The 13,174-nt window shown below is 46.0% G+C and overlaps 2 protein-coding genes across 2 annotated transcripts in view; one reads left to right on the top strand and one right to left on the bottom strand.

The window, feature by feature from the left end:
* Positions 1 to 13,174, bottom strand: part of MRPL27 (mitochondrial ribosomal protein L27) — a 477,291-nt gene that overhangs the window by 212,617 nt on the left and 251,500 nt on the right. The gene's annotated exons all lie outside the window — the stretch shown is intronic.
* On the top strand, positions 3,552 to 12,660 carry SPATA20 (spermatogenesis associated 20). Its single transcript, XM_069067524.1, has 13 exons — positions 3,552 to 3,929; positions 6,230 to 6,379; positions 6,775 to 6,839; positions 7,521 to 7,675; positions 7,774 to 7,917; positions 8,143 to 8,344; positions 8,529 to 8,659; positions 8,744 to 8,848; positions 9,187 to 9,261; positions 9,368 to 9,577; positions 10,449 to 10,641; positions 11,562 to 11,730; positions 12,355 to 12,660. The coding sequence occupies exons 2-13, from the start codon at positions 6,258 to 6,260 to the stop codon at positions 12,572 to 12,574; spliced, it is 1,791 nt and encodes a 596-aa protein (XP_068923625.1). The 5' UTR covers positions 3,552 to 3,929; positions 6,230 to 6,257; the 3' UTR covers positions 12,575 to 12,660.

The following is a 13,174-nucleotide window of genomic DNA, read 5'->3' as shown; positions in this document are numbered from 1 at the left end:
AACTTGGGGGCAACAATGTGTACACAGAGAGCTACTTACAGGGGGAAAAGTACCCACAGATTAATTACTATATTTGTGTGTGTGTATGTAATTTAGGGGATAATAAAATGTCCACAGATAAATAATTATAATATATCTATACATCATATGTATAATTTGAGGGGGAACAAAGTATACACCAATGAGTAATTACAATGTATATCTATGTATACATACTCTCATGTGTGTATGTATGCATGTATGTATTTTGATGGGGAAGGGAAGAATTAAGGATGGCCCTTGCATAGGAGGTGACATAAGCTGGGCCTTGAAGGAAGTGAAGGATTCTAAGAGAGGAAGATGAGGAGGGAGAGCATTTCAGGCAAGGGGCTCAGCTTGGCCAAAGGCATGGCATTAGATGCTGGAATTTTGTGTGTGAGGAATAATAGCAAGTCAGCCAGGTAGGGTAGTGCTAGAAAGTTGCCTGCCTCCCTCCCCAGTCTGGTCTCTTGTGTACGGCTTGTCCCCATGCGGTCCTCATCGGGTACCTGTCACAGCCTAGCTATACTCATTGTCCTTTGGTCCACCCACAGTTTGGATTCTTTGGCTGTCATGGCCATGTTCTAAGCTTCATAGCCACACAGCATCACTAGCAGTGTTTCTTCCTAGCATTGAACTGCTCAGGGTAATTTGCATAGTACAGTTTTCCACAGATGATCCAACCCACTCTCTTATTCAGATTTTGACCCAGCCTGCCATCCAGCTGCAGGGCTATATAAGATGTGGGTCAAGATGAACTAACTCAATGACCTATCTGTCTAGCAGCACAGACAGTATGCACCTCTAGCCACACAAGCGAGCAAAATACCAAGTGTGGTAAATGCTTTGGGAGTTCATAGGTCCAGAATTGGAATGTCAAAAATCATCTCATCCAACATCAGAGAGGATTTGAACTCAGGGCCTGTGGCTCCAGAGTCAGTATTCTATCCACTGTGCCAGAAAAGGGCACTAAGGGGCTGCAAAAATAAGAAAGGTTTCATGAAGGAAAGTGAGCTTGGCCTTGAAAGGCAGGGAGGCCAGACCCAAAGAATAGCCATTAAAGGACTTAGAGGCAGGTTTCTAGCCAAGTTCCCCAGGAATCTCTCTTTCGCCCTGTGTCCTTTTATCACACATTTGGATGAATGCCTAGAAAGCATGCTTATATGAAATTTGTAGATAATACAAAGTTGGGAATGGTATCTATCATTTGGGAAAAGTCAGAACATGAAGAGAAAGTGACATTAAAATGATGAGCTTCATCTAAATAAGATGAAATTTAATACATCTATAGAGTTATTACTATCTTATCTTTGTTGTAGCTGATAGTGTTTTAAAGTTTGCAGAGGCTGCAGCAGAGATCATCAGGTCCAGATCTGCTGGACTGGGGCATTTCCAATATAGCTAGACATGTGCTCCATTCTCACAGATGAAGAAACAGGTTCAGAGAAATTCAGTCATTTTCTCATTGTCACATAGCTTGTCAGTGCCAGAGGCTGGTTTCAAACCCAAACTCCCATTCCAGGACTCTAACCACTATTCCGAGATGAAATGAATGTCAAGTCTTACACATGTGTGTATGTGTGTTTTAAACGAACTTTGCAAGTGCAAGATGGTGTTAGTGAGTCTAGACATCTGAAAAAAGATGAAGGGTTTGGTTTCAGTGAAACCTGGGAATATTTGTATGAACTGATTCAGAGGGAAAAGGATTTATACAATTACAACATTGTGAAAACAAGCGACTTTGAAAGATTTAAAAAACCTGATTAATGAAATGACCAATCACATGATTCTAGAAGGACCAATGATAAAGCTTACTACCCTATCTCCTGACAGAGAGATGACATACTCAGATTGCAAAATAAGACATATTTTTTGGAAATAGTCAATATGGGAATTTGTTATAAGGATTTTGGTTTTCCCCCTTTGATAGGAGGGCATGGGGAGGGAGAGAAAATAAATTTTGTTCATTAAAATAATAAAAGTAATTGTAAAAGATTTGGGACTTTTAGCTTAAGTTGAGTTCACAGTATGATATGATAGTCAAAAAACTAATGCCATCTTGGGCTACATTGTGAGAAATTATACACATTAGGAAGGTGCTGTCACCCATTCTACCTTTCCCTAAGGATTATGTTCAATTTTGGGTCCCACTCTACTTTGCCCTAGTCAGACCACATCTGAGTATTGAGTACACAGTTTGGGGTGTCATATTTTAAGAAGGACTTCAACTAGCTGGAGAGCATCCAAAAAGGGGTGACCAGGCTGGAGAAGCTGTTTTGAGACTGTGCCATGTGAAGACTGGTAGAAAGAGCTGGGGTTCTTTAGCCCAGAGAAGAAAAGTATTACTTTCTTCTATCTACCTATCTTCATATAGCTGAAGATGGAAGGAATTCACTTCTATGGAAGAGAATTAGATTATTTCTTCTTAGAAGCAGTGAGGGAGGAGGTATTGAAGAGAGACAGATTTGGGCTTGGTATAAGGGAAAAGTCCTTAACAATTAGAACTATTATAGTTTCATGTCCCTCTCTAAATCTGGGGTTCTATGATATATCTGCAGAATACTCATCTTCCTCCATTGATCTATATTAGTCTAGCCTTCTTCCTTTGGGTGAGGTACAGGTGTAGGCAATGAAGACTTTGGAATGTCCCTCCCAAACTGGCTATGTGCCCCGATAAAATGCCAGACTACACAGGTAGAAGGAGTGAAAGCAGGGGCTTAGTCTCTATCCCTGAAGATTGAAATGGACCACTTCAAAAAAGGAAGCAACTCATCTGTGGGGTATTTGAAGTTACTGTTAGAGGACATCGTAGATGGAATTCTAGATCAGGATTTTTATTGAAGTATATATATATATATATACATATATATATGTATGTATATATATAGTCTCTGAGGTCACTTCCAACTTCCAAATGCTGCGATTTGGATAGGTGGAGGAGCAGGGACTAGACAGTCAAGCTGAGGTAGGAAAAAAGCAAGGGGTCACTTGACCTGTTCTCTTGCTCAGGGCTGTCTTTCTTCAACCCCTTGATTTACCCATCTAAGGTTCAGTTTACTCTCATGTAAAGTGAGGCCTTGAACTAAACGGTCCTTCCCAGCTAGAAATCCTGGAATCCCACTATTTCCCCTATGACCCGACCCTTTGGCATCAGGTTAGGCTGGTCCAACGACAGCTATGTTCTGGAGGCTCCCAGTGAGAAGCAGTGAGGAATCACTTGACTTGCAGTCAGTCGGACGTCCTGCGTTCGAATCCTAACCCTCATACTCACTAATCGCGCAGCCCTGGGCTAGTCACCTAACCTTTCTGGGCTTCTGGTTCTTCAGATGACCCCTGGGATCCCTGCAATCTTTTCCGTCCGATATTCCATATATCCTTCTCTTCCTCCCTTCTTCAGCCCCTCCCATCCCTCCCGTAATCCCACTCTTGGCCACGGGAGGGAGCGCGGACACCAGGAATGGACGCTCGCCCGAACAATCTCGCCTCCCTCGGTCTGGGAGCGAGATGACCCAGAGCGGCCTGAAGTTGGCACCAGAGTTCCAAGGTGGAAGGAGGCGAATGATTGCTGACGGTTGGTGACTGTGTAGACCCCGGCCTCAGTCCCTAGGCCAGATCTTGGAAGTTGGAAGTTCTACCCATGGGATGCGCAGCCCGGGGGGCACTGGAGGGGCAGGGTCCAGCAGAGCTGTACGGCTCTAGAGGTTGGGGCTGAGGCTCAGCCCGCAAGTCCCTTGGCTCCGCCTCCTTGTGCGAGGCCCAGCCAGCTGACTGGGATTCCCGCTGGGCCGGGTACCCTTTTCCCTAACCTAGGGCAGCCATGCTCCGTGGCGTTCGTAGCCTCCTCCAGGGCGACTGCATCTTCCAGAGCTCCTGGAGAGGCCAGGGCTGGACTTCACCGCAGGAACCTGCAGGTATCCTCAGGACCACTTCAGGGGAGGGGGAACCGCTTCTCGTGGCCCGCACCCTCTGGCTCCAGGACAGCCTCAGGTGAAATTTCTCCCCTGCTGGGGCCTTTCCACCCCATAGCTGTCTGGTGCATTGTTTCCCACCAAGATCCATCTCCCCTCCCACCTCTTTTCATGCTCATCCTCTCCACTCCATCTCGAACTCCCAGCCATGCAGATCCCTAATCAGGTGGGCATTTAGAGGTCATGGTGTGATCTGAGACCCCTTAGGATCCCACCTAGAAGTATCTGCTCTCCCTCCTCTCCGGTCCTTAAAACTTGTCACAGGATTTATAATTGGAAGGGACCTTCAGGATCATCTACAGGGCACACCTAGCTTTATTGCATTTGGATTTATTGCACTTTGAAAATATTGAGGGTTTTTTTTTTTCTTTAGCAAATTGAAGGTTTGTGGCAACTCAGCATTGAGCAAGTCTATCTGCACCATTTTCCCAACGGCATGTGCTCACATTATTGTCTTTGTGTCACATTTTGGTAATTCTCACAATATTTCAAACTTTTCATTATTATTATATTTTTTATGGTGATCTGTGATCAAAGATCTTTGATGCTACTATTGTGATCATTTTGGGGCCCCAAAAACCACACCCATATACGGCAGCAAACTTAATAAATGTGTATGTTCTGAATGCTGCACCTACTCTTTTTCTCCTCTGGTTTCCCTATTCCCTGAGACACAACAATATTAAAATTAGGCCAGTTAATAAAGTGGCCTCTAAGTGTTCAAGTGAAAGGAAGAGTCAATGGTGGATTGGCAGATTTCATTGCTTATTTTAAGAAGTTGCCACAGCCACCCCAACCTTTAGCAACTTCCACCCTGCTCAGTCAGCAGCCATCAAAATAAAGGCAAGAACTCCAGTGGCAAAAAGATTGCAATTCACTGAAGGCTCGGATGATAGCATTTTTGGCAATAAAATATTTTTAAATTAAGGGAGGCACATTTTTTTAGACATAATATTATTGCACACTTCATATACTACAGTATTATGTAAACATAAATTTTATATGCACTGGGAAACCAAAAAAATGTATGTGACTTACTTTATTGCAATATCCACTTTATTGTTGTGGTCTGGAACTGAATTCTCAAAATCTTGGAGGTATGCCTGTAGTCCACAACCTTCATTTTACATCTAAAGAAACTGAGGCTGTCAGAGAAAGGAAGTGACTTATCCAAGGTCATTTGGGTAGTAAAAACCTGGAGGATAAACCCCCATCTTCTATCACTTCATATCTAGAGTTCTTTTCTAGTTCCCAAAGAACTGTTAGTGGGACTCCTTTAAGACAGCTTCTTTCTATGAAATCTGTCCCCATATCCAGACTTTTCTTAGCCTGATCTTTTCCCCTTGCTTCTTGGGTACCCCATCATCATCACTATCTGACTCCCCTTTTTATTAATCATTCTCAGTTTCTGACACCCCTTCCATCTCAAAATCTATGGTCCTATGATCTTTACTAGGCTATCCCTCTTCCCTTGGGGAGGTTGGGGAATTGGGAGGGAAAATATTAACATTGGCATGTTCCTCTAAGCACTGACTCTCCAGCCTTATAAAATCATAAGTTCATAGATCTCAAGCTAGAAGGGGCCTGAGAGTCCCTCCATCTAGTCCAACCCCCTCACTTTATAGATGAGGAAATTGAGAACACCAAAGGTATTCACAGACACACAGGTAGTAAGCATCAAAAGCAGGATGTGAACCCTGGTCTTGTGACTCCATAGCCACTTGTACTATGATGATTAGGGACTGTCTGTCCCAAGTGTTCTGTTCTGTTCTAAATGTTCCTTAGGAGAAACATGGGTCTCTAGAGAGTCAAGTGACCCAATACAATATGGGGGACGATCTCCCTCTGGGAGGGGGGAGGGAACAGAATCCCTGAGTTCTACCCATTGTGACAACTCTTGTCTCACAAGTTACCATCCCCATCTACCACCTGGGATGAAGCTGTAGGGAGCCTAGCCTAGAAAAGGGAACCCCTCATGAGTCACCTTTCCTCACCCCTTCAAAAACACAAGGGGGCTTCTAAAAACCAAGGCTTACTGACAGGTCCAGAAAGGTGAGTCTGGTTTGTGGTAGAAGAATGGGACTAGCCTGGGAGCCCAGTGGGGAAGAAAGGGGGAACTGAATGTGGGGAGGGGTTTAGGAGTACACTGTGGGACATTTCCTAGCCTTTATCAGTTGTTCCATCCCTGAAACCCCCAACATACATTCTTTCACTCTTTCCTCGCTGATGTGTACTTTGGTCAGGGGCATATCAGTAAGTGGTCCTAGTGCTATGGCCACTGGAGCAAAGGATCATCGACAAAGCCATACCCAGACCCAGCTTCAGGTGCCCAACCGTCTGATCCATGAGAAATCACCTTACCTATTACAACATGCCTACAACCCTGTGGACTGGTGAGAGCTCCTGTCACTTCCTCCCTTCAAATCCCCACAACTCCCCTTATCCCACCCCAGGTATGACTGAAAGGCTCACTTTGAGCTTCTTCCACCCCTCCATCGCAACTCTTTTTTCCTCTCCATCTTTCATCCAATGGACCAGTGAGAGACTCCCCTTCTGCACCCCTCCTCACCTGCACATATACTCTTCTCTATCATTGCTTGTCCCATTACTCCCAACTTCACAGAGGGTAAGAGAAGGTTGGCCCATCTCCTGTTCCCTGACATTGTCTATATTTTCTATACTCTACCACAATTCATAATCATTTCCACCCCACCATAGACTGTTCAATGATGTCTCCTCTACCTGAGGCCTAAGATTCATTGTCCCTCTTTCTCCAATTTGTCTCTAGGTTCCCATGGGGACAAGAAGCTTTTGATAAAGCCAAGGATGAAAACAAACCAATTTTTCTTTCAGGTAATATCCTTCCCCATCCTCCCCTTTACACCTGACTGGGATATGGTCAACTCTAGACTCTAGAATGGAGGGTGATGACTATACCAAGATGTCCCTTAGGAAAAGTTGCCCCAGGAAGTCATTGGTTTGAGCCAGACAGCTGGGAGGACCTCAATCTTCTATCCTGTCCAGTGGGACTATGGTTAGCTGTCAATGCAGACTATACTTGACTCTCCCACTGACAATCCATGGTCGATTCTCTTAGATTATTCTCCTCGTCTAAGCCCTTGCTACCCACCAGTCCTAGCCAACACTCATTTCCTCTACCTTGGCTCCTCATGGCTTCCACTCATCCCCTCTAACCAATACTCAATGGCCCTTTACATTGCCTTTACATTTCCGACCATTCCACTATTTAACCTTGCCCCTAGTAGAATGGAAGATGCTTGAAGGCATAGACTGTTTCATTTTTGTCTTTGTATCTCTAGCACCTAGCAGAGTCTGGCACATAGCAAGTGCTTAATAAACATTGAATTGGATTGAATGAGGTCCAATGTGGCTAGCCCTTACTGACTACCCTCTCTGGTCAGTCCTCACTGATCTCCCCATTACAACTGTATAGGGGGATCTGGTCAATCCCCTTCTGGACAGCCCTTAATGACCACTGCCACACCTACATACACTGTCTGGTCATGGATCTAGTTGGCTATTCAACTTGTCACTGGTGTCATGTGATGGAGGAGGAATCATTTCGGAATAAGGAGATCGGACAGATACTCAACGAGGACTTTGTGAGTGTGAAGGTAGATCGAGAAGAGCGTCCTGATGTGGACAAAGTGTACATGACCTTTGTGCAGGTGAGAGGCCTATGAGTGGGTATCTTGAGAGGCCAGAGAGAGAGGCCAGAAGGCTGCTGAAGGCTACCCCCTAATTCTCTGCTCATCCACTTCCCCAGGCCACCAGCAGTGGTGGGGGCTGGCCCATGAATGTATGGCTTACCCCTGACCTCCAACCATTTGTGGGGGGGACATATTTCCCCCCTGAGGATGGACTAACACGTGTTAGTTTCCGAACTGTCCTCCTGAGGATCCGTGATCAGGTAGATGCATGATATGTATAGGATATAGGGTGGCAGGAAGGGAAGGACTGTAAAGGTAGAATAAAGATTGGATGGGTTGGGTGGGTGCATGTAGGGAAGGCAAGAAGAGACAGATAGGATGGCACAAGGATAAGGAAAAGGCTGGACATAGAAAAAAAAGGGGAGGGTGGTGAGGAGAGTCTCCTACCCTCCACACAACCCCTCCCTGGATTCCTTTCCAAACAGTGGAAACAAAACAAGGCAATGCTATTAGAAAACAGTCAACGGGTCACAGCCTCCCTGTTGGCCAGGTCTGAGATCACTGTGGGCGATCGAGAGCTACCCCCCTCTGCCTTAGCGGTCAGCCAACGGTGTTTCCAGCAGCTAGAAGAGGTGTATGATGAAGAGCATGGGGGCTTTGCAGAGGCCCCCAAATTCCCCACACCTGGTCAGTGGTTTCTGTCCCCTCCCCCTTACACTTGACATTTATCCATCTCCTGCTCTCCCCAAGATGTTCAGTGGCCTACTTCTGGGCCCATCCTGCTTCCCAGTGGGCCCTCCAACCGTAAGGGATCTTGAGCTTCTTCTTGACTGATCCCAGCCTCTCATCTCTGAGCTCCCTCTTCCTGCAGTGATCTTGAGCTTCCTGTTTTCTTATTGGGCCACTCATCGAATGATCCCTGATGGTTTTCGAGCCCAGCAAATGGCCATGCACTCATTGAAGATGATGGCAAATGGAGGCATCCGGGACCATGTAGGACAGGTGAGGAGAACCAGATTGGGCAGCACTGAGTGGATCAAATGGGCCTGGCCATGGTTTGAACCCTAACACCTTTCTTGGGGTTAGGGTTTTCACCGCTATTCCACTGACCGTCAGTGGCACATCCCTCACTTTGAGAAGATGCTCTATGACCAGGCCCAGCTGGCAGTAGCCTACACACAGGCCTTCCAGGTAACCCCTGACATCCCATTCCCATGGATATTGAGGTCATATCTGACCTTGATTATGCCCAAAGACTTTAAGGTGGCCCATGATTTACCTGACTCATGCACCAGATGTTGAGGCAAAGTTTGAATCTTTTGAATAGCTCAGTGTCCCTCCCCCATTTCCCAAGGCCATTCAGGTCACCCTAATCTTCAGTCTCTTGAACAATCCCCAAAAGGTCTCTCTGAAGGGATACCAAAGCCATGATCTCCTCCTTTTGACCTGTGTGAATTTTCCCTGCTTTCCCCAAGATATCAAAACCTCTCTTTCTCTCTGTACCTCCCTTCCCCATCCTACCTTTGTAGATGTCTGGAGATGAATTATTTTCTGATGTTGCCAAAGGCATCCTACACTATGTGAGCCAGAACTTGAGCCACCCGGTGAGTGGACATGGGAGGGTATGGGCTGGGTAAGGAAGCCTCTTCTACCCTGTTCCCTAAGATACAGCGTTGTGGCAAGACCCCTAACTGATCTGTTTCCCCGTAGTCTGGAGGCTTCTACAGTGCAGAGGATGCAGATTCTGTGCCTGAGGGGGGGGCGAAGCCCAAGGAGGGAGCCTATTACCTGTGGACAGTGAATGAGATCAAAGACCTACTTCCAGAGCCTGTGGAGGGCGCTACTGAACCGTTGACTCTTGGTCAACTCTTCATGAAGCATTATGGAGTTACAGAGACAGGCAACATCGGAAGCACCCAGGTGAAGTTCCCAGGGGCTGTGTGTGTGTGTGTGTGTGTGTGTGTGTGTATAAACATATAAATAAGGCAATTCATGTGGCTTAGGGAGCTACAGGGAGGGTCACAGGCTAGAAGATTATAGATGACATCAGTAAGGGATGGCCATAATGGAAGACCCATGAGAGAGGCCATGAGAGGGTAGCTCTGAGGGAGACCCTGAGTGGACATGGATGAAAGGGTCATGAATAGGAAATCCCTGGAGGGCACAAGTAATGTGACCATGAGAACAAAGGTAAATGAAAGTCATGGGGGCATAAGTGAGAGGACTCCAGAAAGGTACAGGTAAATGGGTTCATGGAGAAACAAGTGGAAGGACTATGGGGACATAAGTAAAATGAGGTCATGGTGGGCGCAGGTAAGGAGACCATGAAGGGTACGGATGAGGTGGGTAATAAGAGACACAGGGAAGGGAATTGTGAAGAAAACAATTGAGAGGGCCATAGGTGAAGGAGACTTACAAGTCTAGGGGTGGAGGGCCTGTACTATGGCCATGCTTTGCCCCCAGACCCCTCAAGGAGACCCCTAAATACCAAGGTGCCTAAGCCTAAAGTCCAATTCAACATGAGGATGATATGAGTTGGGACAACAGGGTCCTTTTCTCCCCTAATTCCAAAGACAGTGCTGTGATGAGATACCCACCCTCACCCACAGTTTGGCTGCTTCCATGGTATAGAGGATACAGATTCTCTACCTGATGGGGAGGGAGATGAAACCCAAGGAGAGGGTCAAACCTGTGGACAGTGGACAGGAGGGATCCCCAAGAGCCCTAAATGCCAAGGCATGTTGATAGGCCTAAAGTCTTACTCAGGGTAAGACTGACATGTGTCCCTCAGGACCCCCATGGAGAGCTTCAGGGCCAGAATGTACTGACAGTGAGGTATTCTATGGATCTCACTGCGGCTCGCTTTGGCCTGGAAGCAGAGACTGTTCGAAAGCTGCTAGATACTGGGCGTGAGAAGCTCATACAGATCCGAAAACGTCGATCTCGGCCCAGATTGGACATCAAGATGCTTGCTGCCTGGAATGGTAGGGGAAGGAAGCCCTGGTACCTCTGAGATTGGGTGAGGGTGGGGTGGGGGTGGGGAGGAGCCGGCTCCCATAATGCTGGCTACTTGGAATGGAGATAGCTTTTTATCACTTTACCCCATATACTAATAGGAAAGATGAATCCCTGTGGCTTCCTTCCAGGGCAGGAAGAAGGGGAATTAGAAATGATAGAATGAGGGGATTAGAAATGGGTTGATGAGGTTTATGAGAAGGGCATAAATCATAGACTCATGGAACGTCAGAGCTAAAAGAGACCTGCTGAGAACATCTCCAAGTCCAACCCCCTCATTTTGTAGATGGGGACACAGAGACCCAGAAAGAGGAACTATAGGAACAATTACAGTTATCCCTTCCACATTACGGGGGCGGGGTTGGGGAAACAGTGCTCCCCCACAATCTAGAAAATCTGCATACAATTTTTTGGTCCTTCCTTCTTACCAGAGCAGTCTGGATTTTTTTTTCATTTTCTTTTATGGGGTATTTATAGTGCCCTATTGTAAAATTTTGATTTAAGTATTTGGTCGTAGGCTCTGTGCTGTCTGCTGGCCTTCACGTGTCATCTGAGGCTTCCACAAAACTTCCTCGAAATTTCCATTTAATTTCTTATGCCTAGCCTCAATATATTGAAACTGCAATGGATGTGAAGCCATAATGTGGAAGGGATAACTGTAAAAAGGGTGGTAGAGTGGAAAGAATGTTGGATTTGGAAGTATAAGCACCTGGGTTTGATTTCCAGCTCTACTATTTCCCCATGTCACTTCTGTATCTCAATTTCCTTACTGATAAAATGACTTAAAATCTGTGATCCTTATAATTCCTACACCACACACACACACACACACACACACACACACACAATCTCCCTCACATCTTTCTTCCTTCCCTTTTTCTCCCTTCAGGATTGATGGTATCTGGCTTTGCAGTAGCAGGGGCTGTCCTGGGCAAAGAGGAGCTGATTAGTCAGGCCATTGATGGGGCCAAGTTTTTGAAGAGGCACCTATTTGATGTCAGTAGTGGGCGACTTCTTCGGGGCTGCTACGCAGACATTGGGGGAACTGTGGAGCAGAGGTGAGGGTCCAAACAGAGAGAGGCAGTAGGTCTTGGGTCCTCCACAGAGTGATGGGTGGGGGGAAAATTTGGGGTAGAAGAGGAACTTGAATGGGCAATACCGGGAATGTGGGGAAAATTCCAAGAACCTGAAGGGATTTGGAGGAACTCTACTTTCATCTGGTCTCTCTTTAGAGTGGGGGAATAGAGTTGGACTTATTGGGAAAGGGAGAACACATTAATATCTTCACCACTGCCCCAAGCAAGACAGAATGATTTAAAACTCCCCTTTAGTAATTGGGGCATGCACTTCCTAGAGCAAAAGTTTTTAATCTGGGATCCACAAAAGGTGTCCATGGATAGATTTCAGGGGGTTAATTATCTTGGGTGGGGAAAAAAAAGATTACGTCTTTATTTTCACCAATATCTAAAATTTGGCATTTCCTCTCATTATGAATTATTTTTAAAAATTTATTCTGAGAAACGTCCATAGAGTTTACCAGATCATTAAAAGAGTCCAAGACACAAAGTCAATAACCTCTGCACTTGAGCATGCTAATTGGCCATTCCCTCACAACCTTATTGTTGCCTCCCCTCCTTCCTATCTCCCTTGCCCATCTCTCATCTTCTCTCTCATCCCCTTAGTTCCTCACAGTTCTGGGGCTTTCTAGAAGACTACGCCTTTGTAATCCGGGGTTTGTTGGACTTGTATGAAGCCTCCAGGGAATCTGCGTGGCTGGAATGGGCACTGAGGTTACAGGAAATGCAGGATAGACTCTTCTGGGACAGTCAAGGAGGCGGCTATTTCTGCAGTGAGGCTGAACTGGGGGGCAACCTCCCTCTTCACCTCAAAGATGGTCAGTAAGGGGAAGTGCAGGGAAAGCCAACCAGGAGAGCCCCTGGAAGGTTTTCCCCTGGAAAGGCTGTGCCATATAGTAGAGAGAACTTTGGGCTTGGAGAGATCCAGATCAGGAGAGATCTGGATTGGAATCCCATCTCCAATGACTGGGGAATCACTTAATCCCTCCAAACCTCAGCCATAAAATGGGGATGATTCATAATTATATCAGTAGTCCTTGCCCCAGAGGGTTGTTGGCAGTATTGAATAGGATAATGCTTGCACAGAGTTTCAGAAACTTCCAAGCCCTTAATACACATTGGTCATTCAATCTACATGAAATTACAGCTATCAAAGGCAGTATGGTAGGATGGATAGGAGAGCTGATCCTAAGGTCAGAAAGACCCTACTTCTGACCCAGACTGACTTGAGAACCCTGTATATCCCCTGTCGTGTAACATTTCAGTGCTCTAGGCAATGCTCTAAGACTTAAATTGCAGAGAAGGCACCAACCTATATTCATACCAGGAGTTTCCCCACTTATACCGATAAGACACAGACTTAGTCCCTATTCCTATCCCATCTTCTTATAGGAGATATATATGTGTGTGTATATATATATATATA

Source organism: Petaurus breviceps, unplaced genomic scaffold (genome assembly GCF_028583685.1).
Source record: "Petaurus breviceps papuanus isolate PSGF00001 unplaced genomic scaffold, PetGlider_PUasm1.0 90750, whole genome shotgun sequence".
NCBI lineage: Eukaryota > Metazoa > Chordata > Mammalia > Diprotodontia > Petauridae > Petaurus > Petaurus breviceps.
The sequence above is the reverse complement of the archived record's forward strand: the minus strand, read 5'-3'. Positions and strand labels throughout refer to the sequence as shown.